This window comes from Dromaius novaehollandiae, chromosome 5 (assembly GCF_036370855.1).
Source record: "Dromaius novaehollandiae isolate bDroNov1 chromosome 5, bDroNov1.hap1, whole genome shotgun sequence".
Taxonomy (NCBI): Eukaryota; Metazoa; Chordata; class Aves; order Casuariiformes; family Dromaiidae; genus Dromaius; species Dromaius novaehollandiae.
The window spans coordinates 65235748-65260449 of NC_088102.1; the positions used below are offsets into that span (position 1 = coordinate 65235748).

Consider the following 24702-nt stretch of genomic DNA (forward strand, 5'->3'; position numbering starts at 1 on the left):
AAAAACCCCAAAAACAAACAAACAAAAAAACAAAACAAAACCACAACACAAGACTGGAAAATGTTTCCTTTAGGTTGGAGTAGAGGCTCAATAACGCACATGCCATTGTGACCAGGGACCTAGAACAAAACCAGCTTAAGGAACATTTCCTTGCAAGAGCTCAGATGTTTTTGGACCACAGTGGATATTTCCAAGTCTTCTGCTCTGAGCTCATTTGTTCCACATGTGCTCCAAACCAAAATTTTCCTGTAAGTAGCATAACCGTGAACATGCAGAAGGGTGTGAATGGAAGAGTCCTTTCTGGCCTAGCACCAAAGCACACGCTGTGAGCATACCGCAGTGTTTACACACTCGGCCAACACAGCACAACTAGGGGCCCCCCAGGACTTTCTTCCCCAGGACTTTCTTCCAAGTGTGTACATTCTTACACACTTAAGTGTATACATTCATGTTTAAGATAAAAGCCATTTGGAAAACCTACCCCTCAAACTGTTTGTTCCTTAATTCTAAACATCTATAAACGCAACGTACATTCTGCAATCTAGTTATTTTGCAATCCAAATCGATAAACCTGATTGAGAAATAGGATGAGCTGAATTACCAGCTCAAGCACAATTATCCATGCAATTATTATGGATTCTGGGAAGTAACACTACCTTAGCTAAGTTTATGCAAGCAACAACTGACTTCAGGGAATTTTGTCATACTGCTGTATGGAATATTTCCCAAACCCCATAGCCCTCAGCCTCAGCCTTACTAACTTGGCTTGCAGAATGACTGTAAACTTGGTCTCTCTTGCATTTATAGATGTTTATCTTAAATAAAATTGATATCCCAGTATGTTCTGGTAATGATTTTAACAGTAAAATAAGGTTTTGAGGCACATGTGGGGCATTTTTAAGAGCAGCCTCTGTTTAGAGTCTCTCCAGACTTGATTAGTCTCTGCTTCTTCAGGGCCCCTACCACCCAGGGTCAGCCAGCAAAACCAAAGATGAGCGCACTCCTCTGCTTCAGCGCAGGTCTCTCTGAACCATCACTGGCGCACACCTGGGGGGCTGACGGCAGCTCAGAGGTGCTGTGTCACGTCTCCAGTGTGACCCCTGAGGAAGCTTTAAGATGATGGTACTGCCCTGTAACAACTGTGATGCTCTAAAGATGAGCCCATTTCATTTCACATATCCTTCATCTTACCAATATATGAAAATACATGCATCAAAAGAATAGGAAACAACGATTTTCTTACTCTTCTTCAAAGAGTAAACTCCTCCTCTTTATTGATACCTGAGTTAGCTGAAATTATCAACACAAGCTTACTTTAGATACTGTTAGATTTTACACTTGCTATTGTTAGGTGTATGCCCATTCCTATACAAAATGAAAAAGCTTTGAGCTGAAAATTAATGGTTTAACTGTAAAAAAAAAAAAAAAGCCCAACCCTCACCATAAGTTAAAGCAGCATACAAAAAAACCCACGCAAGTGAGAAAGACTGCTATGTATACAAGCTTCCTAAGGAAGGAAATAACGTGGAACAGTTAAGTAAAGAGAAAACCAGCTTTCTGAGAATGTACGAAGCTTTACTCCCTCTAAGATGGGAAGGCTTGGTACTCAGACAAAGCTGTACTACTTCAAAGTACTGTATTAAACACAGTTAGTAAAGAGTAAGACCAACTGAGGTAGCAACATGCTCATTTGGCAGTTCAGAAAACAGGCATCACTGTCACCTGATTTGTTTGGATCTCATCACACACGATGCAGAGTAACAACTGAGGGTGCCTGGCTCCTATTCCAGCAGTCTTACTGTAAGAGCGTGGGGTGTGTTTCTGATAGTAGGATTTGTGCTGTTTCCAAATTCCAAAACTCTAAAACCATAAAAAAACTTAAAATGTTTAAATACTTACTGCTTTTCCACAAGCAACAACATTATGTTGACATAATTTCCTCTAGTAAAGTAATCAATCATACACCATAAAGTCTTTCCAGCAACTGAGATGAAAAAGTCACACTGCACCTCACTAAGTTCGAAAGCTGCATTACTATGCCATATTTTTGATGAAAATGAAAACATTGCTTTGCAGCAGCATAGATGTTACAAAACTACATAGTAAGATGCTTTCTAGATCTTTAAAAAGAAATACTTTCAAGTCGTTTCATGAGAAAATTCACAAGTTTTGGGGGGAATACAATTTATGAGTAAAGCATGTGTTAACTTCTTTTTTTTTTTTTTTTTTTAAAGGACCTCTGCGGAGATCAACTACTGACTGGGCACCACAGCCTTGTGCTAAAAAAGTGAGAGTCTGACAGTGAGAAGGGTCAAAATCAGAAGCCTATGAAGAAACCTGCTCAAATATGTACTAAATGCATAAACAGTGCTGGTATAAAGCATAGTTCTGTAAATGAAAAAATAAATCTAAATGCTTTAATAAATATTTATATTTTAACAGATATTTTAAAAGAGTTTTTGCTTGACAGCATCCATCTAAAAATACTTCTCTAAACTTCCAGCTTTTTAAAAAGGTCATTAAAATAAGGCATGTGGTCCTCTCGGTTTCCAAAATGGTCAAAACTCACCGGGGAATACCCCTCTCCTAGCGTCCTGGTTGAAATATAGCAGATGACATCTGCAGTCATATTTCATCAACAGATACCAGCAATTTAGGAATACTGTGCTTATAAAGTTTAACATTTAGTTCACTTAAAATCTTCTATTAATCATTGTTTTTATCCATTACTGCACTCCTGAAAAAATACTCCCCCCCTATGTTAAGACTTAGCTCATCTAATGCATTTTTGAATTGACATGAACAGTCCATATAATTTGAGAGGAAAAAAACAGATACTGTCACAAGCATTCCTACAGCTACTTGATAAAGTGAATATCATCTACAAAAAAATGAAACAAATATGTGCTTTGCCGTTTCCCAAGAATGGCTGCTCATGTTTGCAACAAACAAAAACAATTTTATACTGAGTAATTTAATATTTAGGGGCTCCTATTTTAACACTTCAATCATGCAGGCTCAGAGAAAAAAAAAATCAGGATTTTTCATCTCAAGTCTGAGCATTATTTCAAGATAAATACTGGATTGTTTCATTTTAAGCTCTGAAGTTCAAAATTCATTTCCAAAGGAATTAGAAACTGTCAGGAATTCCTGGTCAGATATCTCCCAGATGGAGACTGAAGACAGTGGAATTATTAGACAGGAATTCATTTCTCTAAAAGCCTATGAAGTTTAAGAGGAACTTTAATTTACAATAGTTACAGTAAAAAATATCTTCCCGAAGTTTTCAGAATTGTTTTCTACGCTTGCTGAGACCACAAGAACCGGTCACACCTTTCCAACATGGACTGAATCAGGGCTCTGCAATAAAAGCAAAGGAAAAAAAAATAAACACTAAAAAAATGCAACAGAAACAACTGGGTTTGATTTTGTTTGCTAAAGCTAAGTTCATCAAAAGCACGATTCTATTTCAGAGGTAGCATGACATCGCCACACATTCCCTCTTCGGAAGGGAATAGGTCAGATCTGAAAGTACTTGGAGGACTAAGCCAATCGGACATCTCCTTCACGGGACCCACACTCAGACCCTCTCAGTCCCAGAGGGCCTGGGCTTGATGTGACAGAGGCTTCAAAAAGCCTTTAAATTGCCACCAGTCTTTTCAGAATACAGTACCATCTGTTTCCATGATCTTTTTCAGAATTAGAATAGGGTCTCTGAAGTAACTGTTCCTCAACTGTTACAGTAGCAGAGCAGGTTTTGCTTTTTCAACTTATTCATAGTGGTTTATGGCAGATGTTTAAAAATCTATTCTTTAGCCAAGGAAGAAGCTGTACAGATAACTGTTGCAGGAGAGCAAAGCGGTCTCCCCTTCTTCATCAGTTCTTTAGTTTTGAACAGATTCCAGTCAATGATGAACACATTTTTTTCAAAGGAAGCCACCTTTAACGTATTATTTCCTGTTTGCTCATTTTGCATTTTTAGGGTGCCTATATTGCATAAACATAGCTGCTAAGTAAGAGAAAAGCTTGCAACTGAGTTTAAAGTTCCAGAGACAAAACGTGAAGTATTATTTTTTTTGTTAACTGACAAGAAAACTTGAAGCAACAGCAAGACCCAGAATGAACAGTGTGCACAGACAGCTCTTACATTGATGTGCCATCTTACCTTTGCCTTTTCTCAGCAATTCTCAGTATCTCACAGACATTAGTAAATCTCTCAGACAACTCTAGGGAGAAGCCACACTCCTGCAATAGGGGCAAGGCACGATTTGGGCCAATTGCCTTTGCCAGTAAGAGAGAGACATTCTCCACGGTGATGCAGTTTGCCCAGCTAGGGCTACCACTGCTGGCAGCATTCCCATTATGTGTGCTGTGATGGTGGAGAGCAGCGCTGTGATTTTCTGCAAGATGCAGAAGAAACTTCCATTCTTCTGTGGTCTCTGGAATCAAACCTAGATTCAAAATGAGATCGTTACCACTTCATTTGCAAAAGAGATTTTTCCAAGCCTATTATTTTAAATACATCTGCACTTAGAAAGGAACCTAGCATTCTGTTTTCCTCTTTGAAGATTTAAGAAACCCTCAAGTGCCAGCAACAAGCAAACTGCATACCAGAAAGGCGTGCTGCCTTGACTGACTCAGTATAAAGATCCAGCACTGAAACACTCACGAACTTTTATAATAATTCAGTGCTTAAGACTCCGGATTAAGTCAAAAGCCAAAGAATTGTTTTCTTCATCTACAGGCTACTGGGAATTTTCTTCTAAAGTTCTGCCACGTAACATACAATGCTTTGCCCATATCTTGTATGTGTGTGGGGGGCTGGGAAGAGCCTTGAATCAGGCCATTGGGCTAGCTATTCCTCCATGTACACCACCGGGTTTGACTTTCACTTCTACCTGATAAACAACTCAAAATTCTTGAGGTTTTACACATTTTCTATCAAGGCTGATTTGAAGAAGCACAGTAGCAAAGTACAACACCCATTTACAGGTTTCAAATAGGCTGCGCTACATACTTAGCTGAACCTCTACCAAAGCAGGACTTTTTTTGTTTGTTCGTTGAATCTCATTCAACTTTGGACAAACCTAATCGGTACATAATAAGGGAAGTTCCTGTATTACAGAGGTATGTTTACACAGCTTAAGATTCACTAACCATCTTCTCCATTCAACAGGCTCAAATCATCCAAATGAGCAATATTAGTAAAGGCTTCTATTCTTCTATCCAGCTCCAGACAGAGAAAAAGATATCCAGGCCAGAATCTTAAATAAGAGAGTAAAGATTTCCAGGAATCAAATATTCAGTCTAAACTAAAGCCAACAATAATTAAGTGCTTTTTTATATACAGTGAAGACAGAAGCAACTGAATTTCTTGAATACCAGGAACAATACTGCTCATTGCAGAACGGGGACACAGGGAATACCCCCAAGCCAAAAGGAACAGCAGGGTACTGCATGCATTAAAACAGACTCTTAGAACTAAACACCATCTCCTCTTTTGAAGATTAAAAGAAATCAATTCAAGTAAGGTGCAGATGGGTGGTTTTCATTTGGGTCTTTCATCCATGTTTGTATGTGTCAGAAAACCAACCAAGTATCAAAAATAATCAAGCTTTCATCTTACCCGTATGTTTTACAGATGTCAGCCATCTTCTCTTTTGTTACAAAGTCAGATGGAAGTTTAATCAAAAGCAGAATTAGCTGACCGTAGCCCCAAGTAAACAGATGTGATCGTGGTCTGGAAGAGAAATTCACTTTTAAAGCATTAATAGTTTTCTTCAGAAATTTAACATTCTCTCTACAAGAAAGTCAGCTATATGAAATGAGGAAAAAAAAATGAATGAAACTGTGTATGCAGTCTCAGTAGAGCAGTCTTTCTGAAAAAAGATTTCAGATAAGGAAGTTATTTAATCCTTTGGCTGCTTCTGCTGGAATACAAGAAATGCTCCAGTAATTCGGTGACATTCAAACTGTTACATAAGACCCAAACAAAAGTGTATAAACTAGTTGAAGATTTTTGCTTCACTCAGGAACTCAGGTGAGCCCTACTTTACCTGGGATTTCCTTCTGCATCCACAGTATTTGCTCTTTGTGGTGCATCATAAGAAACCGCCAAGCACAGCCAATCTAGTCGTAATGATTCAGGCTGCAGAAGAGATCTAAGGAGATATGACCTAGAAAACAAAGTACATGGAAAAAACTATTAGTTTTAAGTATACCAAATATGGAACAGTAAAAATTGTAGGCGCGTGCGCGTACGCGCACACACAAAGTCAAAGCATGGATGTAGATTAACTATCACGTTGCAATGCCTGGAAAAATAAAAGCAATTCTGAGCATGTAGAAAAGCCTAGAATGATTTATGTTTCTAGGGACTGATGGGAACAACAGAAAACGATCAGGTTGACAGGTTTTTTTAATGTTGTCTAACCCTGGCATACTGAACTGCAGGCACAGGAACACAAATAGTCAATTCCTTTTAAAGTATCATATAGAAAACCCCCCTTAAAAATAGGAACTAATGGATAACCCAGGCTGAGACCAGCTGAAACTGGCAGAATGAATTAGAACCCAATGCTAAAGAGCACCAAATAGATACAGGAACAGTAAACATGTGAACAGCTACATTATGCATATTCCACATACAGAAGAAAAAGATTATACATTCCCTTTACCTTTTATCCTCTGGCTTTGATTTCACAAGACTATCTAAATAAGCTAAAAAGTGAGCTGGGTCATTCCTGCAAAGTTGCCTGATATCCGAAGGCAAAATAGACGGGTGGAACTTGATCAAGGGCCGAAGAGCTGTTTCCCCAAACTTTTCATAAAGCCTGAAGAGAAAGGATAAAAACTATTTTCAGTGCCAAACAGCAGCAAAATTACCATTTTACCAAGACAGAATAACTATTTCAACTTCAAAGCTCTCTTGCAAGTTCAAGATACTATTGAAAGATGACCTCTTAAAAAGATTCCCTACCTACATATACAGAAAGCTTCATGAAATGTTAAGTGAAAAGCTCTCAAAAACCCATTCCTGATAGCAAGTTAATAATACACAGCAAAAAAAAGAAAAAAGAGCCAAACAACTAAGCAAGAAAAACAAAAAAAGGTTAGCTACAAACCTTTGAGCATGTACTAGTAACAGAGGGCTATCATCCCAAGGCCCCAAATCATGCAACTGTTTCAGTATTTTCAACATATCTTCATTTTCCATTGCCAAAACCACTGGACTGTGGCAAGTTAATTCTGAAATAAATTGGTGTACACATTACAAGATAAAGCCAAGATTTTTTTTTTTTTCCTAACACACACACAGCTGTTGTTAAGCACAAGGAACACAAATTTCCATTACTTTCATGGAATGTTCTTTTTGGCCAACAGTGATAATGATGAACAGATTCTACTTGTTCATTTAATAGAGTCGACATTACTAAGCTGTGCTTACAAGTCATAGTTAGAATGATACAGTTAGGACATGGAATAATATTCTCAACATATTTTCCTTTTCTTTAGACTTCAGAGGAAGCAATTTCTCATACAAACTAAGATAGCCCACTGCAGAACACATGACTTGCTGAATATAATGCAACTGTGCATTAGTTTTCAACAAAATACAGTTTACTTCTGTTCATAAATAAACACTTCAATTTGGTCACTGACCTCACAGGAAGCAGAATTCACCACAACCCCCAATCCTGCAAAAAACGGGTTTTTATCTACAGGAAGAGGTATAGCCCACTGAGGACAAACTGGGAATTGCATACATTATTTTCATTTCTAAAGCTCTCCTAAGAATCTAGATAGCCAACAGATTCCCAATACCCAAATATCAGACACCAGCCATCAAAACAAGATTCTGTTGTTTAGCTACTCTCTGCCAGTAGAGAATTGACATCAAGACTTTATTTCGGTCTTAAAAGAAAATGCATAAAGCAGAAGCTGAATGCACAGAACAGACCAAGTTCTGTTTGCCAATATAATCAGGAAGCTTTGTTTCAATAAGGCTAAAGGAACAGCAAAAAGAGCAGAAAGGATTGCTACGGAAAAAAAACTGAAGTGATCACAAGCCATCTGTTTTTCAGAATTACTTCCCTGTTCAGTTTCATTTTGCATTAATCGTGTTTCTCCAAGCTGAACCTTCCCTTTCCAGTGCAAATGCTGAAGCCTTTCCCATTAGCCTTGATACTATACTTGTTACTATATACATTTGATTTTAATTAAGATGCTCCAAAACTGTTCTTTGAAGCACACACATCTGGTTTGTAATTGCTACAGTGCTCAAGCAACAAACTGCACATAAAGCAAAAGGTTCAGAAGTAGTTTCTGCAGAATCGCTGAACAAGGTGCAGGGGGAGGCTTTGTCTCATAGAAACCAGCAGTCCTTTATAAAGAAGCTTTTTGGTTAAAAACAAAACTAAGCAAAAACTCAGAAACAACCCACCAAAAAAACCACACCAATCAACTTCCCCCTTGCACCCGAACTATCACATTATTTCCTTCCATCTGAAGGAAAATTTGCAAACATGAACCGGTATGCATTTTCAAGCTTTCTTCTTTTTTTCCCCCTCCCAAAATAAAATTTTGTTTTTACTAATTTACTAGTTTTACTCACACTAAAATCTCATTAGTTACCTTTCAATCCTGCAATGTATGTTTCCCACACGTTAGGACTGTTTGTGTAACTGGTTATAACACACTGCTTTAGTCTTTTCAAATCCAGAAGAAAGAAGTAGCTTCGTATAAACCTACAAGCCAAGGTGCATGAAGCTGCTAGCATCTGAGTTTGATCAGAACTTTCCTCGGCATTACCATTTCCACAAGAAAATACACGTAGCTCAAAGCACAGTGTTGTCAACTCGGTGAGATCTTTCTGAACATCCTGGTCTATGACACATGGAGGAGACACTCGAAAGCAGCAGTCCTGAGCTCCCACTGAGTTAGTGTTATTTTCACACACAGTTTTGCCTACACCGGTTTCAGCAGTATTTTCTTTTACAGTGCAGGCTTCCAAGACACCACTCTGTTCTTTGTCTACACAGTCTTCACCATTCGGATTCAGTTGCAGGTTTTCCTCCAGGACTTCCTGCTGTTCTTCAGCATGCACGATCTTGCTTTTCTTAACAGATGAAGCAGAACACTCTTTGCTGCCAAACTTTTCTTCCAGATAGAAAAGCCATTCCTGTAAAACTCTTCTCATACGCTGCGGTTCTAACAAAACCAGTGGATCCTGGAGTTTGGCTCTGCAGCATAGAAGAGAAGCCTACTCAGTTGTTTGACGGTTTTAAGATGCCACAAGTGATACGTATGTACTGCATAACTGAAAGTATACTGTTAAACTTGAATTACTCCGAGTGCTTCAAAGAGAATTTAGACCACATATACTCTTTACATTTGATGTTACTATGTTTACTACATTCTGATTTCCTCAAACATTATTTCAGAACTGAGTTTATTTTGTTTGTTAAGGTTTTTGGTTTGTATTGTTTTAAAGTATGTTTATAGTTAGCAGAGAGCTGCTCTAATGTTATTCCTTAGTCCTCTATAAGCTTATAGTAAGTTCTGCTTCGTTTTAATGTGGGGAAAAAATATTATCCAAATGAGCATTGTACAGTTTACATTATACATTATGTTAATAGATATTTACAGCATTACTCTTATGTGATGAATAAAATCTATCATTTCTCTACCAAAGCCTAATATGTCCATGCACAAGTAAGTTTCCCTGCTTACATAGCTTCTGCTGTGGCAGCCTTGAGATCTCTTAGATCGTCCTCTTCTGGAAGCGGGCAGCTCTGTGGTTCTGATCTGGAACATAACATACTGATTTCAGTCTCATCTTAGATACTGTATTTAATCTAATAATTTAAGTGAGACTTTTCCTCCAAATTGTGAGGAAGCAACATTAATACCATTATTAAAAAAATAAAGCTCTTATTTCTAAAGCAGCAGCAGTAATTATGGATGAAGAACAACTATTAATATATTAGGGGCTTTCTGTAATGGCTTCTATTCCAATTACAGCAGATTTCAGAAAATACTAAATAAAAATCAGTGTCGTGCCACTATACAAAAGTTAGTCTAAAATGTTTCATATTCTTATGATTTGCTAATTTAACAGTTTAGCTCTGTATTCACTAGAAAAATCATTAAGAGTGTTCAGTGTTTTATAATTATCATTAAAAAAAAAAAAAAAGGATGTTTTGAGGGAGGCAGTGTTTACTCTGCATTCAGTAAGGGCAGGAAATGGCCTGTCCAGACTCATGTCCGTAACTGCAACAGGCATCACGGCGACGTTACATTGAAGTTTCCGAATACTCTACATTCTTGCTTCCCAGTTATTATGGCACTAGAGATTGCTTTTCCAACATCCAGAAGGGTTCATTGCCTGAAACAACTTCTAGGCAAGGAGTCAAGGAGAACACCCATGAAACCACCGAAGTAACAAAGATGTCTGGAAAGCTTTACAAAAGCCTCATTCAACTCTCCATTCTACTCGAAAAGGCAGATTTCCTTTAGATTGCTCTCCTCAGAACATCCAGCAAATGCAGCTGTTAAGACGACATGATTTTGCACTCACTCTTTCTCTTCCTGAGGAAATGCTACTACATTAACAGTCACCTCCTGCAGCTGCTCGTCATCCTTTGCTTCTTGCCTCCCTCTAATGTCAGGGCTCACATGAAGGGTGCCAATCTTTTCAGTAGTTTTGCGTACAAAGCTGGAAACACTAGGAGTCAAGTTAAAACATTTTAAATTGTACTAAGTTAACAAGTGAAAGAATCAAGTGCTTTCTTTCTATCCGAACTATCACTCCAAAAATCTTTATAAGCTTAAGGACTCTTGAAAAAGGATCACATTGGTGATGACAGACAAGAACAAAAATCAGTAAGAAAAAGCTCAAAACCCATATTTCAGACATAGTCTATTCTTTCAGCACAGAGGATCACCAAGTATTTACGACGTGATTTTTTGCTACTTCAGAAACAGGATCACGTATCAACATTAGTGCTCAGATTTTGATATCTGCACTTATATAACAATAAATGCAGATTGGCTACCTGCATTTTATAGCTTATAAGCAGTAAGCATCATTAGGAAATTACAGCCTTCTAGATGGCAAGAAATTTTTACAGTACTCCACATGGATGCTTCAGATTACAAAGCTTACAGAAACAGAAAAGAAAGCTTATGTCATCAGTATCTACTCCTTAATATACTATACCAAGAGAAAGGCCAGTGTACATACCAAAAGTCAATTATTTCAGCCACCATGAAGAGAACCAGGACATCAAGAATTAAAGAAAAACTCAAAATTCTGCTTTCTAGCTAAGAACTAGCTTAAGAGCATCAAAAACCAGAACGCCAATCCTTTGATTCTCTCACCAGAGAATGTGGCATTGTTAATATACTGACGTATAGTAAAAGTTAAAGGTTGCTGGAGAAGAGGGAAAGGATTCAAACGTAATACAGTAATTGGACCTTATGTACAGGCAGGTTTAAAGGGAAACTAGAAAAAGCTAGCTGCAACATATGATAGTACTTTAATCACAAATAGAAAAACAGAATATAGCAGGCACTTGAAAATTTAGTATTGATTACTAGTAATAAGGATTTGCTACTAATAAACTCCTAAATATTGCTTAGAGAGTAGAAAGAATTCAAAATCGGGCAAGTACTTCTGAAGCTTATTCTGAGGCCCTCACACTACTGACATCAGCTACAACTTTTTTGTTTCAGGATATGAGAGTCATCCATATACCTAAGTAATCAAGAGGAGAGCTAAGCAATTTTTCAGGCCATCTCTACAAACCAACAAAGTTTTAAATAACAAACATACAAATTTGAAAAAAATTATGCAAGTTACATACTTAATAGCATCTGCTTTATATTTGTCCCCCTTTTTTAAGTGATTTTTTTAAAGACAATTTCACTTTTGCATGAAACAGACATCATCATATTTACTTGCACTAAGTATAAACTACCATTATTCCATAAACATTTAGGGAACTGATTAGATTCACTGAAAGGGAGGAAGAAGGCAGACAACGCGGTATACTTTGGGAGCATGTTTTGGCAGTTTCTAGCATCTTTTAAAAGTTTTAATGTTTGTCCCCAAGCAATACAGGAATTCTTCTCACATTCCTTCTGTAATTTAAGTAGCAAAAGAGCTTAATTCCAAAACAACATTCAGTAAGTTTGTTCCAAGTACAAAGTACAACCCCAGTTTACGGGATAAAGTCAAACATTCTTAGTAGACGTTCAAAAATTGAGGCTGAAATCTTGGCTCCACTGAAGTTAACATCAACTCTTCGTATCTTCTTTAGAGTCAAGATGAAAGCTTTAAATTGCTGAACAGAAACTTGACTGCATCTTATTTCACATATTACATATGAACATGTTACATACATGTTCTTGCAGAGCAGAACGTGAACTAAACCAGACAATGCTACAAATTCAGAGAATGGGAAAGTGGCAGGATGTAAGGGATGAATGAATCTCCTGCAAGTTTTACCTTTCCTTAACAGCTTGGAGAGAGACGAGAGGAGATGGGGAACGAAATGACAAAGGAATACTGAATGGGAGAAATGTCTCATTCCGATCAGCCTCGACCGTCACAGATGCATGAGATACGTTGTCTAACAAATGGAAGTGAAATAAAGATTCATGAAACAGTGGCTTGTCAAAAATGAAACACTGAAACAAAACACAAGTCATCAATTCATTACTGGATAACTTGCACGAGATATTTTCGTGCTTTATCTTGAAGAGGGTACAAATATCTACAGCATGTTTTGATTAATCATTTTCTAGTACAAACACACATACAGACACTGTATCTTTAAGTGATGTGACTATGGAAAAAGGATACTTTTAACTAATGATGACACTGCATTTTGCCACAGTCAGAACCATCTGCATTTTTGAGAGAAAAAGATGCTATGCTATTACAAAAATTCTACTATCAGAAACCACAATCTCTCTGTGTAGATAGTGCTTAAAAGTCACAATTGATTCTAAAATTCTTGTAAATAAGGCTGCTTTTGTTCATCATATAGATCTTAGCAACCTAAGAACTTATGACAACTTACGTAAATACAAACAGGGAAACCAGTTCCAGTTCAGTGAATAAAAAGTCATTCACTAAGTATATTTATCTTAAATACCACAGGAAATACACATGCACAAAAAAGCATCTAGAACTGCTCTACTTTGAAACAATCAGCCAATTTATCACTTGTCGAGTGAAATAGAAAAATTTAACTCCTAACATTCAAAAATTATGATTTTTCATTTAACAGATTTTAATGTTTGGAATGATGCAATATGTGCATGATGCAATATATGCATTAGCATAAAAATAGCAAGTGAGCAGGAAGAGGCAAGTGCAAGAGAATGGGCTACAAACACCACTTGCTTTAGTCAGTAGGACACCACTACTGACAAAGGAGTAAATATGAATTCCTATACTCTCCCACTACAGTTTCCCTGGCAAAGCAATCAAATTATCTCCCTCCTCAAATGGCATATACTCTCTGCAAAAGCCCAAGAGCAGACTTTCTAATACCTAGAATTAAGCATGTTCCTCATTGCCCCAAGTTTCTGCATCCCCCACAAACCCAAGCAGAGCAAAGAACAAGACCTATTACATTCTACTCTAGCTTTTGTCCAGAGACAGATATTCCAGGGGGAAGAGGGGAAAAAAGCAGTTCACTGGATGGTCTAAGTGTTAGTTAACCACAACTACACAATCCCTATACTAATGTATACATGTCTAAGAGATGCTCCCCTCTACAAACAAAATCCTGCAAGAAAGTTAAAAACTCTTATCCTAAATCTACTATTTTCCCTGAAGTAATATAAAACCAGAGCCAAGATTAACAAATTCTTTCCTGGGACTGAAATTACTGGTAGGGTACTGACCACAAGCAAATCTCATTTGAGACACATTAACACTGGTGTAGATACTCTCAGGATACTCTCAGCATCAATGCTGAATTACACAAAGGGGAAAAAACAATTGCGTCAAATCTTGCCTCAGAAAAAACCTTCTGGACCACTTTTTTATTTTTTTTTCCCCTGGGGAGAGGATAGAAGTTATTTGTTTTTAACACCTGAATTTCTATGAAGCCAGCATTTCACCCTAATGGTTCAAAAAAGAATGTGACTGTTACAGATCACAGGAAGCTGCTGGAAGGTCAGGTGCCTGTGCCCCACTGACCCAATTAGAAGATTTAATCATGGATAACGTGAGAGTGGAAAATGAGAGCAAGGAGCAACCCAATCAAATTTTTGTAGAGTAAAAGAACAACTGCATCTGAAAAATGTATTTTCATTAAGAACCATTACCAGGTTCCACCTGCTCATCTTCATGGTGTGCAGGAAATTCTTTAAGTCTCTCATCTTCTGAAAATGTTTGACTGTGGAGAGAACATGAATCTTCATCTGACTGACTGCCTCTTCGACTAATAACACGATATATTCCAGAGTCTAAGACACTGAAGCTTTCCTGTCAAACAAGGGAAAAAAGTTGGATATTTTGAAAGCTGCACTTTGTTAAACTTCCCAGAAGGAAATGAAACAACTGTTCCTGCACAAATAACCTCCGAGTAGTTTATAATTTACCACCTGGAAGAGTGCCCAGAATGCAAGAGTACACACATGCTGGTAAGTTTGTAGCCCAATGACTTTATAAAGATGCATACGCTGCAACTGCTTTCAGGAAGGTACCTATGGAACAACCGTTGGACTTGGTACAAGACCATGAGACAGAAACATCTCTGCTTTAGTCGTGCATCAGACTATATACCTGGAGTCAGTCACTTCACCCCTTTTCACCTGTGTACTCAAGAGTCCATTGTACTTGTATGCTTTTTGCCAGTTAACAATACCCAGCCAGCACAATACGTACATCCTTTTGCTCATGGTCAGTCTATATAGTTTACTTTCTCACCTGTTAACGGAAAAAACTTGTCTACCCCATTAAGATGGAATTTACTTCACTTTTTTTAACTTCACTTTTTAAACACTGTTAAGAATGAAAGCAGCAACTGACCTGATATTAATTATGAGAGAGTTCCCCTTCCTTGAAAAGCTAGTAGGAAGCCAAATCAACACCAACCAAAAGAATGCCAGAAATATGCTTTAACTGTTTTTTTTCAGTCTTCTGCTTAAGCTTCATTAAGTGAGACAATATTTTAAATAGAGCTAGGGTAGTTCTGAACATGTGGACATCTGGCTTTCACCAGATAATACTATGGTTACAATCAAGATGACCTTTAGGGAAGCACACTAAGAAACGAAATTCAGTTGCAGAGAAAGCCCTCTTTGGATCTATCTTGGTCCACACCTCAACCATTAGCCACAAAATAAGACGGAATGAAGGCAGAGGTATAAGAGTCTAAAGAATGTAAGTACTAGCATTTATACCTCTACCTCTATTAACATTAGAAAGTAGCATTATCAGCTATAATAGACACAATGAATATGAAAGCCTCACCTGCAGAGCAAGGAACAAGATCTTAAGCCTTAAAGATAAAAAACAGAGGGTAAAATTATTGGCACTATCAATACACCTACATGAGATGAAATACTGCTCCTCCTACTGCTGCATGCAGAATCTGGAGGTTCCAACTTTGAAATCAGTTCTTCCAGTCGGGCAACAAGATCCTGTTGTGCTGAGATATCCAGCTGGGACTTCAAGTGCTCCAGCTTGTCCAGAGGCAAATTTTTCCTTGCCTAAAAGTAGACAGTGAAACAGAAGCGTTATTATTCTAACGCAGAGGTGAAAAGCAAAAGGCTGTTTTTAAAGATACCATATATGCAGGCTAAGTTTCATACGACATGCGTAACGCGTAACATTTTTTTAAAAAGTACAAAAACACAAACTTGAGAAATCCATGGAACTTACTGTAAGAGGGGAACAGGAAACTACAGCTGCATTGCACACTTACGAAGAGATATTTACTTACTCTGCAAGAAATAATGGAGTTCTGGAAGAGACAACAGACCCTGGCAGCAAGGGTCCAGAACCCTCTTCTCATCAGACGCTCTATGCAACGGTCTACCAGCAGAAGGGAAAGGTGTATGACTTTTCCATTTGTATGCAGACAGAACAGTTCATTTTTGTAAACTGCAATATCCTGAATATCTGCAAAATCAGATGCATAAAAACATTTAAGAATGGAAATCACTAATCAGCATTCCTCTCTTCTCCTTAAGATAGGTGAAAACATATTTCACATCTGACTTCCAATGAGTGCAAAAGCCTAATACTTTGTAGTACAACTGTAGTATGACGAACAAGCACCAAACAGCACTAAGCTAGCATCTAAACTATAAGGTGCAATTAAAATACCAGAACTTCTAGACTTGCATTTCTAGAAAGCATTGGAAAGAAAACAAACACACACGTAAGTTACTGAAAATTTCTTTTTCCTTTGAAGAGGAATGAGAAACTAAATTAAGACTGATAAAGACAAGAGAGAAACATGCAATTGTCAGCTTCGAAACAGAAGGAAAACATTTGCTAGCAGAAAAACACTTTGACCTTTCAGCAGTGTTCAAATGAGATAGTCACGTTATATGCAAACGCTCCATGACACAGGCTCTGGAAATTTAACACCAAAAAAAGGAGGAAGGAGGGTTTGAGAGAGAATGACCCTAGCAGTTCTAGGACTATGGTAATAACCATACAGGTGTAACTATTTATGAGGCTTCACTTATGTGCCAGTTCTCTGAAGTACCTTCCCTGGTTTTGATTTAGACTGGTCTTTAAAAGGTGTTAAGCTTTCAGCAACCAGACCATCCTTCAGAGGATACCTGAGAGTAAACCTGAATAAATAGAAGCGAGAAAAGGATACTGCAGACGTGGTCATTCCCCTACTGTACTTGATAACTTTAAGATTCACTATATGCTATGTTTGGTTTCTCAAGCATCTGTACAGAGGCTTTTAGAAGTATGGAGGGAGGGGTTGGTGGGGGGACAGCAGTTGGTTTCTTACTACTCAGAGATGTACCTGACCAATAAGGAAAATGAGTCTTCTGATAAACGTTCTGCAATCCAACTGTGGAAACCGAGCTTGAAAAAGCTCTGTGTTAGTCAAGGACTTCAGAAGTGACAGATAATATCACAAAATAAGAATCTTGAAGTTTACCTTTTACTTCACTCCAGAGTAAGACTTGAACACTTTGGGGAACAAAGATATAAATACCTCTTTCTGTCCAGGTCATTACACAGTGCTCACTGTAAACAAAACAGATAAGTATTCAAAAATTCATACAGCCACAGGCGGTCACTGTAAGCCAATGTCATCCCTGCATATGTTCAGAACAGCAAGTGAGAAATGAGACTGTCCTTTAGCACAATACTTAGAAAAGTCTTATGCAAAAAGACTAAGTTGATAAGACAAATTAGATTAAGACAAAAAACAAAGAAGGCTACACAACTTGTTTTTTTTTTTTTTTAGATCTGCTTTATCAATAGGACACCATGCTGACAAATACTTACGTCAAATATAGGAGCTTGGGGAAAGACAAAGACTGTGGAGAACAGCTGGAACCAGTATAACGAGGCTCCAGGCTAGGAAGCAACAAGTAAAATTATTATCTGTTACTAGGCATAACTACAATATTAATGTAGTGTTAAAAATAGTGTAATATTCTTAAATCTATAAACACAAGGCTGGCTGAAATGTGTATAGTCTTACAACAGACACATTCATTGCAGTAGATATACATGCAGAACCAAGGCCTTATTATTTTTGATAACTCAACTACTAGCTTCAACTACTAGAGTAGAATGTATTAAGATTACAACTAGGATTATGTCTGAGTGCACTAAGAGCTCATTTCAACTTCTCAGTATTAATGCTGTTTGTCTCAGTTAGATAGAAGTCACAAGCTAATTTATCACTGATAAAATTCACACTAGTACCTGAAAGTAACAACAGGGAGAGGCGGTAATGACAGCAGCTGCTTGAACTGATGCGTGCTTTGCACTTCCCCTTCAAAGTTCACCTCCCACATCCTTGAGCCAGGCCGGGCACAATATATTAATGGCTGCTGATTCCCACTGTTCTTTCCAGCTGGGAAGAAACAGGCTCCAAATTCTCCATCTCTTTCTTTGTTACCAATTTTCCAGAACTTCTCTCTGGTGGGCAAAATGTATTTATTTAGACAGCATTAATAAAGTATCTATTTAGTTTTATATTCTCCTCAATGAGTCAAAATGATAAATCCTAATGCAAAACTGCTTTTGAGGGTTTTTTTGGTTTTGTTTACAAGTCTGTAATGATTATTATAAAAGACAGGATGAAACAATATTTACAAGTGTCAGCAGGAGTTGAATCTGGCAAGGAACACGAAGGGCAACGAGAAGGGCTTCTACAAGAGTATCAGCAGCAAAAGGAAGACTTTGGAAAATGTAAGGAAATGGGCACGGAGACACTGGAGTGAGGCCAGCAAAGGGCCCAAAAGAGGATTATGGGACTGGTACATCTGACACATACCAGGAGAGGCCGAGAGCTGGGATTGTTCAGCATTGAGGGGATCTTATCACCACATAAAAATAGTTGATTGGGGGGGGGGGGGTGAGGGAGGGAACAACAAGGTCACAGAACCAAACTCTTCTTAGTGCTGCCCCATGAAAGCACAAGGGGAAATGGGCACAAACTGAGATGCGGCAAATTCCACTTAAACATAAGAAAACATTTTTATTATGAGTGTGGCCGGAACAGGATGCCAAGAGAGGTTGTGGAGTCTCCACACTTGGAGATATTCAAAACCTGACTGGACACAGTTTTGAGCAATTTGTTCTAGATGACCTTGCTTTGAGCAGGAAAATTGGACTGGGTGATCTTCAGAGGTGCCTTCCAACTGCGGCTACTCTTGGCGATTCTGTAGAGTCCAGTATTTTAGAAGTAAAATATTACTTGCCTCTCAGTATCACACAAGTAAGTACGTGTAAGCGAAGATATGAGCAGTCTTCCATCCAAATAATCAAGCTGAACTACCCGAGAGTCTACGGTGGTTATAATCTGAACAGGAAACATCACAAAAGTGGCAGCAGCCTAAGGTTAAAGAGGAGGGGAAGAAAAAAAGAAAAAAGAGAGAAAACAAGAGAGAGTGGGAATAACATATTGGGCCTCAGTTCAATGTAAAGAATATTTAATAAAGTTAAAACTGGAAAATTTAAAGTGTCTACCACGATTATATGGAATAAGAGAAAGCAAGACAGTGCAATTCTTTTCTTCTCGCTCCCTTACAAAACAAGGCTCTTATGCTTAGAGACGTAAAACTAAATCCTCCTCTTCCCAAAACCATTTTTGAAGAAAAAAAATCTTATTCACATAGCAGCCTCAGTTTTTAATGAAGAATATACTTTCTGTAACATAAGAGTTTTTTTATTGTTGTTTCTGCAAACTTTGTTCTGCTGATTCTCTCAACCCTCCTCCCCCAATATTGGTACTTTCAACCAAACAGTCTCATGGAGACAGATCTGAGGGATTACTTAATATAAAAAACTTCCCTCAGATTTAGGTGGCTTACATAAAATTTACACACTTGCTCTATCACTCTGCAGTAAGTTACCCAAATACTATTTATTATAGAATTCTCTCAATTTGCATGGGTGACAAAACAAAGCAAGCCACAGAGAGATTTCTTACTTACAAGAAAAATAAAGCTACAGGGAGCTAAGCTCAAATTTTCTAGCAGTCACTGTCTTTGACAACTTAAAGCCATTTTCTTTGTTAGGAATCTGTCAAGTCCTTATTTTGAACAACTGTATTACATTAGAGAATCAACAGGCCAATCCCTTTAACAGGAACAAGCAGGTACACATTCCATGAACATTGCCCTACTCTCCTCTCCTTTTCCCTCCCCCAGTTTCTTTTTTCCTCCCTCTTACTTTAAATGCAATATTCTTGCTATTGCTAAGTCAACTTTCCTCCAAAGTATTTCAGGAAGGCTAAAGAGGACCTGAAAGAGCACAACCAGTTCCAGGTTGTGCTGCATTTTACAGATTAAGAGGAGGAGGAAAGGATCTAGTAACAGTAAAACCTAAAGAACACTCAAGAAGGGCAAGAAATCAGACTGCCATTCATTAACTTGTGTTCCTTCTGCACAGAACAGAATACATTTAAGCTTGAGGGCCACCTTCAACTAACTCACATCACTAAGAACAGATGTATCCAGACAGAACCCGGGAAAGACATTTCAGAAGCCCAATAAACATGTGGAGTTTCCCTGCTGATCCAGGGAGCCAAGAAAAACAGAGCCTGGGGTTGCCCTTTTCCAGCTGACATCTGAATTGAGGACTAAAAAACACAACTGAACCTGTAGCTGGAGTCTAAGGAGTCCAACAGGCTCAGAAACACTAAGACCCTGTGCTTGGAACTTGTAAATTCCAGGAGGTAGAAGCTGAGCCAGGACTAACAAACATTTTTAATATTACCTATCCTAAACTAAAGGGAATTCTAAAAGACCAGGCTCTATCTTGATTATGGCAAACATTTTTAAGACAACTTGTGGATTTGCTCACGTTTTTGAAGTCTGGGCAAATTTCCATCAGTACTTGAACACCCAGTTAATCTGATTTCAATTTCTCTTTGTAGTGCCAAATCATGCCTCAAAATATTTAATTCTTAATTCTGTACATTTCAAAGTATTTTTATGTTGCATTACTAAATTAACTAAAAGGAGGGTGAAAAATCAAAAGTAAAGATTTCTCCTTAAAAGACTAGTTCTTCATCCCAGCAGTCACCAAAGCTGCCAGATCTTCATCAACCAGCAAGTTTTCTTCTGTTCTACTTCACTAAAATAAACAGAAAGATTCCCTATCTCATCCCTTGGGAACTTATTCATCCCAGAGAAAGCACAAAACATTTTACCTTGCCTTGTTTTGATGTGTTAATCTTGATGGCTGATACTTTTCCCACATGATCTCCTACAAAAACCCGAAGGGCAGCTGTATCCCAACACAGAGCTGTGACTTTTCTGCCCTTATGCTCAGAGGAAACATAAATCCTTTCTGGCTTCCCACGACGTTCCTGATTCAACTCCCAGACTACTACAAGACCTTGGCTGCAACAGTTAAAAGGAAATGAAACTTAAGAATACACCTTTTAAAGTTGTTCAGTGCTTTATCAGTGATAAAGATGCATACTTTACAAACCTGAAAGCTAGATAAATATTTTAAGTACACCACTCACCTGGTGGCTACAGCAACATAGTCTTCATCATGTAAACAACAGGCAACGCGGGAAATGGCACCTTCCTGAAAGCAAGGAAGGGTTTAAGTGCAGGTAAAAGCAGTTCCTGTACTACCTTTACCAACATGCAATTTTTATCCCTATGTATGAAATAAAACATAGTAAAGTCAGCAGCTGCTACCAGGTTGTTGTGGTGTTTTTATTTGGGTTTTATTTGCAACAGTGAATTTACTCTAAAAAGATTCACCTGACAACAACATGAAAGCATCAAGAGAAACAACAGCAGTTCATTCTCTGCTTTGGAAACAGATCAGTCTCTTGCCCTTGTGTTTATAGAAGTTGTTTTCCAAGAATTAAGCTAGATGTTCCCAACCTTAAAAGGTGGTTGCATTCACGTTATGGTGTGAGTAGCAATGGCTCCCACAAAGCAGCATCTGCTTGTAGAAACAGTATTCACAGAAACAGCATTCACTGTCTCAATAAATGTTTCTTGTCTCCTCTCAGTAAAAGCAAGCAAGCTTATCTTTTCTTTGTTTATCCAAGTAGTTCATAGTTTGGACACCCAACCATTGATAGTTATCTGCAAGCTAGTTGCTCTGGTTTCATATTCAAGGTTTTCTTCTGACTCTTAAGTATCCAGGTGATTTTTTTGCCCTTGCTAAAAGTAAGGATTTGAAAAACAGTGAGGCCTGTCCCTCTCAAATAATTTATTCCACACCTCATGAAATCTATTGTACCGAATACTCTGGGGATATACTCCACTACTATCACTTTTAAGTGAAGTCTAAAATTTCACCTTCTTTGGAGAGTTCAGCAAGCAGAAAACACCTGTCAACTCTCTTAATAAACATTCAGTTGGAACAATTCCACTCCCACTTCCCCAAATGCTTTTGCGCACAGTTCTTTAACCCTTACCTTATGGGTCAGGAAGAGTCTCTGCTTCCAACCTTCTTTCTGTATAAGGTTCAGTCCTCCTCCTGAGGTGCCTAGAGCTAGCCATCTCCTGGACACAGCTATGCACGTGCACTGAAGGAAGAACGATTGTGACAGGGAACACAGCAGCTCACAAGTACTAATAATGGTATCTTTTCTCACAATAACACTTTGTTGTTGTTAAAATGAGTTCAGTGTTTGCAAGCTTTGCACCACTCCTGAAACAGTGGCAGCACAGTTGTTGTCGAAGATATTAGAATAAAATTCTCCAAGACTGGAGCAAGCAGGAGAAGCTAGGAATCCTCTAAAAATTTTTTTAACCCCATAGTTTCATTAGGAAAACACATACAGAGTAATAAGGTTTTCTGTCTTTACTTCTCCTTCCCCCATAAGCTAGCATGCACACACCCAAAGAGAACTAGATTAATTTTCTGGGTTAATCAGAATAATAAACCAAGTAACATAATTAAATGATTTTTTTTTTAACAAACATCACCACCTCACCTTCAGACGACTAGAATTGAGCCTGAGTGCAGAAAGCAATGGATCCAAACATTCAAACTCTGCCAACACATGGTTGTAAGAGTCTGGAATCACTTGTGCAGAGGCCATTGATGTGTAAAGACTAGGAGTACTCAGTCATTGGCACATTACTGCTTATGCCTTTAGCTCTACCTGTCAAAAATATGGTAAGTTCTTTATTAGTTTACTTTCTCATACTACCCATTCTCCTGTATTTAAGGAAACTATTACAAGGAAGACACTCAAACAGGATCAGATTTCACTATGCTAAGAGGGTCCTCTTTCCCGGAGGGCTGCAAAATTAGAGCCCTGCTTTGTTTACAATAAGCTTTCATTTAAGTTCACTTGAGAAGATGACCTATCAGAGCCAAATTTGGAAATATTTAAGTTGTAGGTATTAGAAGTATTTACATCTACCTGTGAAACAAGACTCTGTCTTCCTATAGAAAATGCACTGTTTGATGTTAAAATGCATTCCCCCTCCCCCAAACTCAGATGCACCCCTGATTTTAAACTACCTGGCCAAAGTTCTGTAGAGAAACATTTATCATTGGCATTTTACACCTGCGTCTTCTTCCTCCTCAAAACTACAATTACAAAGTATTAGGGTTGTAACTTTAACTGATAGCAAATTTAGAGTTCCCTGTCTTTGCGCATTTTTAGTATAGCTATACATATTTCTGTATAAGCTACACAGTAGTACCTCCTGTTCAGTGTACAGACAGCGCTGAATGAAATACAAGAGTTAAGTAGTTAGGAAATGCATATGGGGTTACACCTTTAAACAGCACACACTGTAAAAAACCAAAACAAAATACAACACACTGCAGAGAATTTTTTTTTATTTAGACTTTTATAGAAAGAAAAAGATGCTTGAAAGAAAAAGATATTATACATCTTACTCAAGTCTTTGAACTTACAAGCATCTAACATGTAATGCTGTAAATTAAATGAGAAGTCCCCCAGAAACTCCACCCTGTAAAAACACACATTGCTAGAAATGTGAAAGCTGATTCTCATCAGGCAGGAGAAAAGGAAGGATGTGTTTAGCCAGAGAAACTTGAAATTATTTCTTGACTACGCTTACTTACAAGAGATGTTCTGTTTAAGAGATTAAGACTAGAACATCTTTGATGATTAAAGACTGATGATTTTGTCGCTGATTACAGAATATTCGGTCCAGAAAAATATCCTAACGTCTCCTTTACACGCTCTGGCAGAAGGAAGGTCACAGATAACTCTAATAAAGCAAAGCCAGTAGAGGTCTGAAACCCTCCCCGGAAACTCTGCGATCAGCAACCAGCAGCTGCCTCAGCTTTAAACACGCGTTCTCTGCTGGCCGTTCCCCGGCTTTAACAACGGATTATAGAACAACACCGCTCATGCACGGCAGGTTTTGGTCTATGGGCAGCCGGAGGACGTCAGCCGCAAGAGTAAAAGCCGTATTTAAACGGCGGATTTAAACCGGGATATAAAACACAGGAGGCGCAGCCGGAACTTCCAGTTTCTGCGCCAGAAACCCCCCTCCACCACGGCCCTCCCCCGCCACGACCGGGGCGAGCCGCCGCCGCTGCCGTGCTCCACGCGGGGGACGCGCTCGCCGCCGCAGCCCCCTCAGCCCGCGCTCGCGGCGCCCGCTCACCCCAACCGTCGCCAACGGCCGCCGCGCGCGCCCCACCCCGCTCCGCAGACGCAGCTGACGAGAGGAAAGGGGGGGACGGGAAACCCTCCCCTCCATGTGGCGTCGCGCCGGGCGCCGCAGGAAGCTGCGTCACGCGCCCCGGCCGCGTGACACCGACGCGCGCGCGCCCCCTCCCCCCTCAGGCCGTTGGCGAGGGGCGGCCCCTCCCCCGCGGCGGCGCTCTCCTCGCAGCGGAGCCGCCGGCGGGGCGCGGCGCGGCGCGGGCCTGGGTGACAGCGGGCGCGGCGCGGCGCGGCGCGGCGCGGCGGCAGCGGCTGTTACCTCGGCGCGGCGGCAGGGGCGGAGGGGGTTGGGGGGGGGGAGGTGAGGCGAGGCGAGGCCGCCACGTGACCGGGG

The 24702-nt window shown here is 39.0% G+C and overlaps 1 protein-coding gene across 5 annotated transcripts; it reads right to left on the minus strand.

Annotated features, from left to right (window-relative positions):
• Positions 1 to 1234: 1234 nt before the first annotated feature.
• HPS5 (HPS5 biogenesis of lysosomal organelles complex 2 subunit 2) lies at positions 1235 to 24683 on the minus strand. 5 transcript variants are annotated; one of them, XM_064513113.1, is made up of 24 exons: positions 24307 to 24456; positions 22647 to 22817; positions 22125 to 22235; positions 21210 to 21274; positions 20889 to 21081; positions 18934 to 19067; positions 17933 to 18148; positions 17507 to 17578; positions 17154 to 17242; positions 15969 to 16147; positions 15577 to 15735; positions 14347 to 14506; positions 12512 to 12635; positions 10580 to 10726; positions 9733 to 9807; positions 8635 to 9242; positions 7125 to 7248; positions 6678 to 6833; positions 6057 to 6176; positions 5627 to 5740; positions 5158 to 5264; positions 4166 to 4451; positions 3262 to 3360; positions 1235 to 1860 (listed from the first exon to the last, which is right to left on the minus strand). In XM_064513113.1, the coding sequence occupies exons 2-23, from the start codon at positions 22752 to 22754 to the stop codon at positions 3300 to 3302; spliced, it is 3408 nt and encodes a 1135-aa protein (XP_064369183.1). In that variant the 5' UTR covers positions 22755 to 22817; positions 24307 to 24456; the 3' UTR covers positions 1235 to 1860; positions 3262 to 3299. The 5 variants fall into 5 exon arrangements, with proteins under 5 accessions (XP_064369183.1, XP_064369182.1, XP_025948516.2 ...); XM_064513112.1 differs by lacking the exon at positions 24307 to 24456 and adding an exon at positions 24628 to 24683 and having other exon boundaries at positions 1235 to 3360; XM_026092731.2 differs by having other exon boundaries at positions 1235 to 3360.
• Positions 24684 to 24702: the final 19 nt, after the last annotated feature.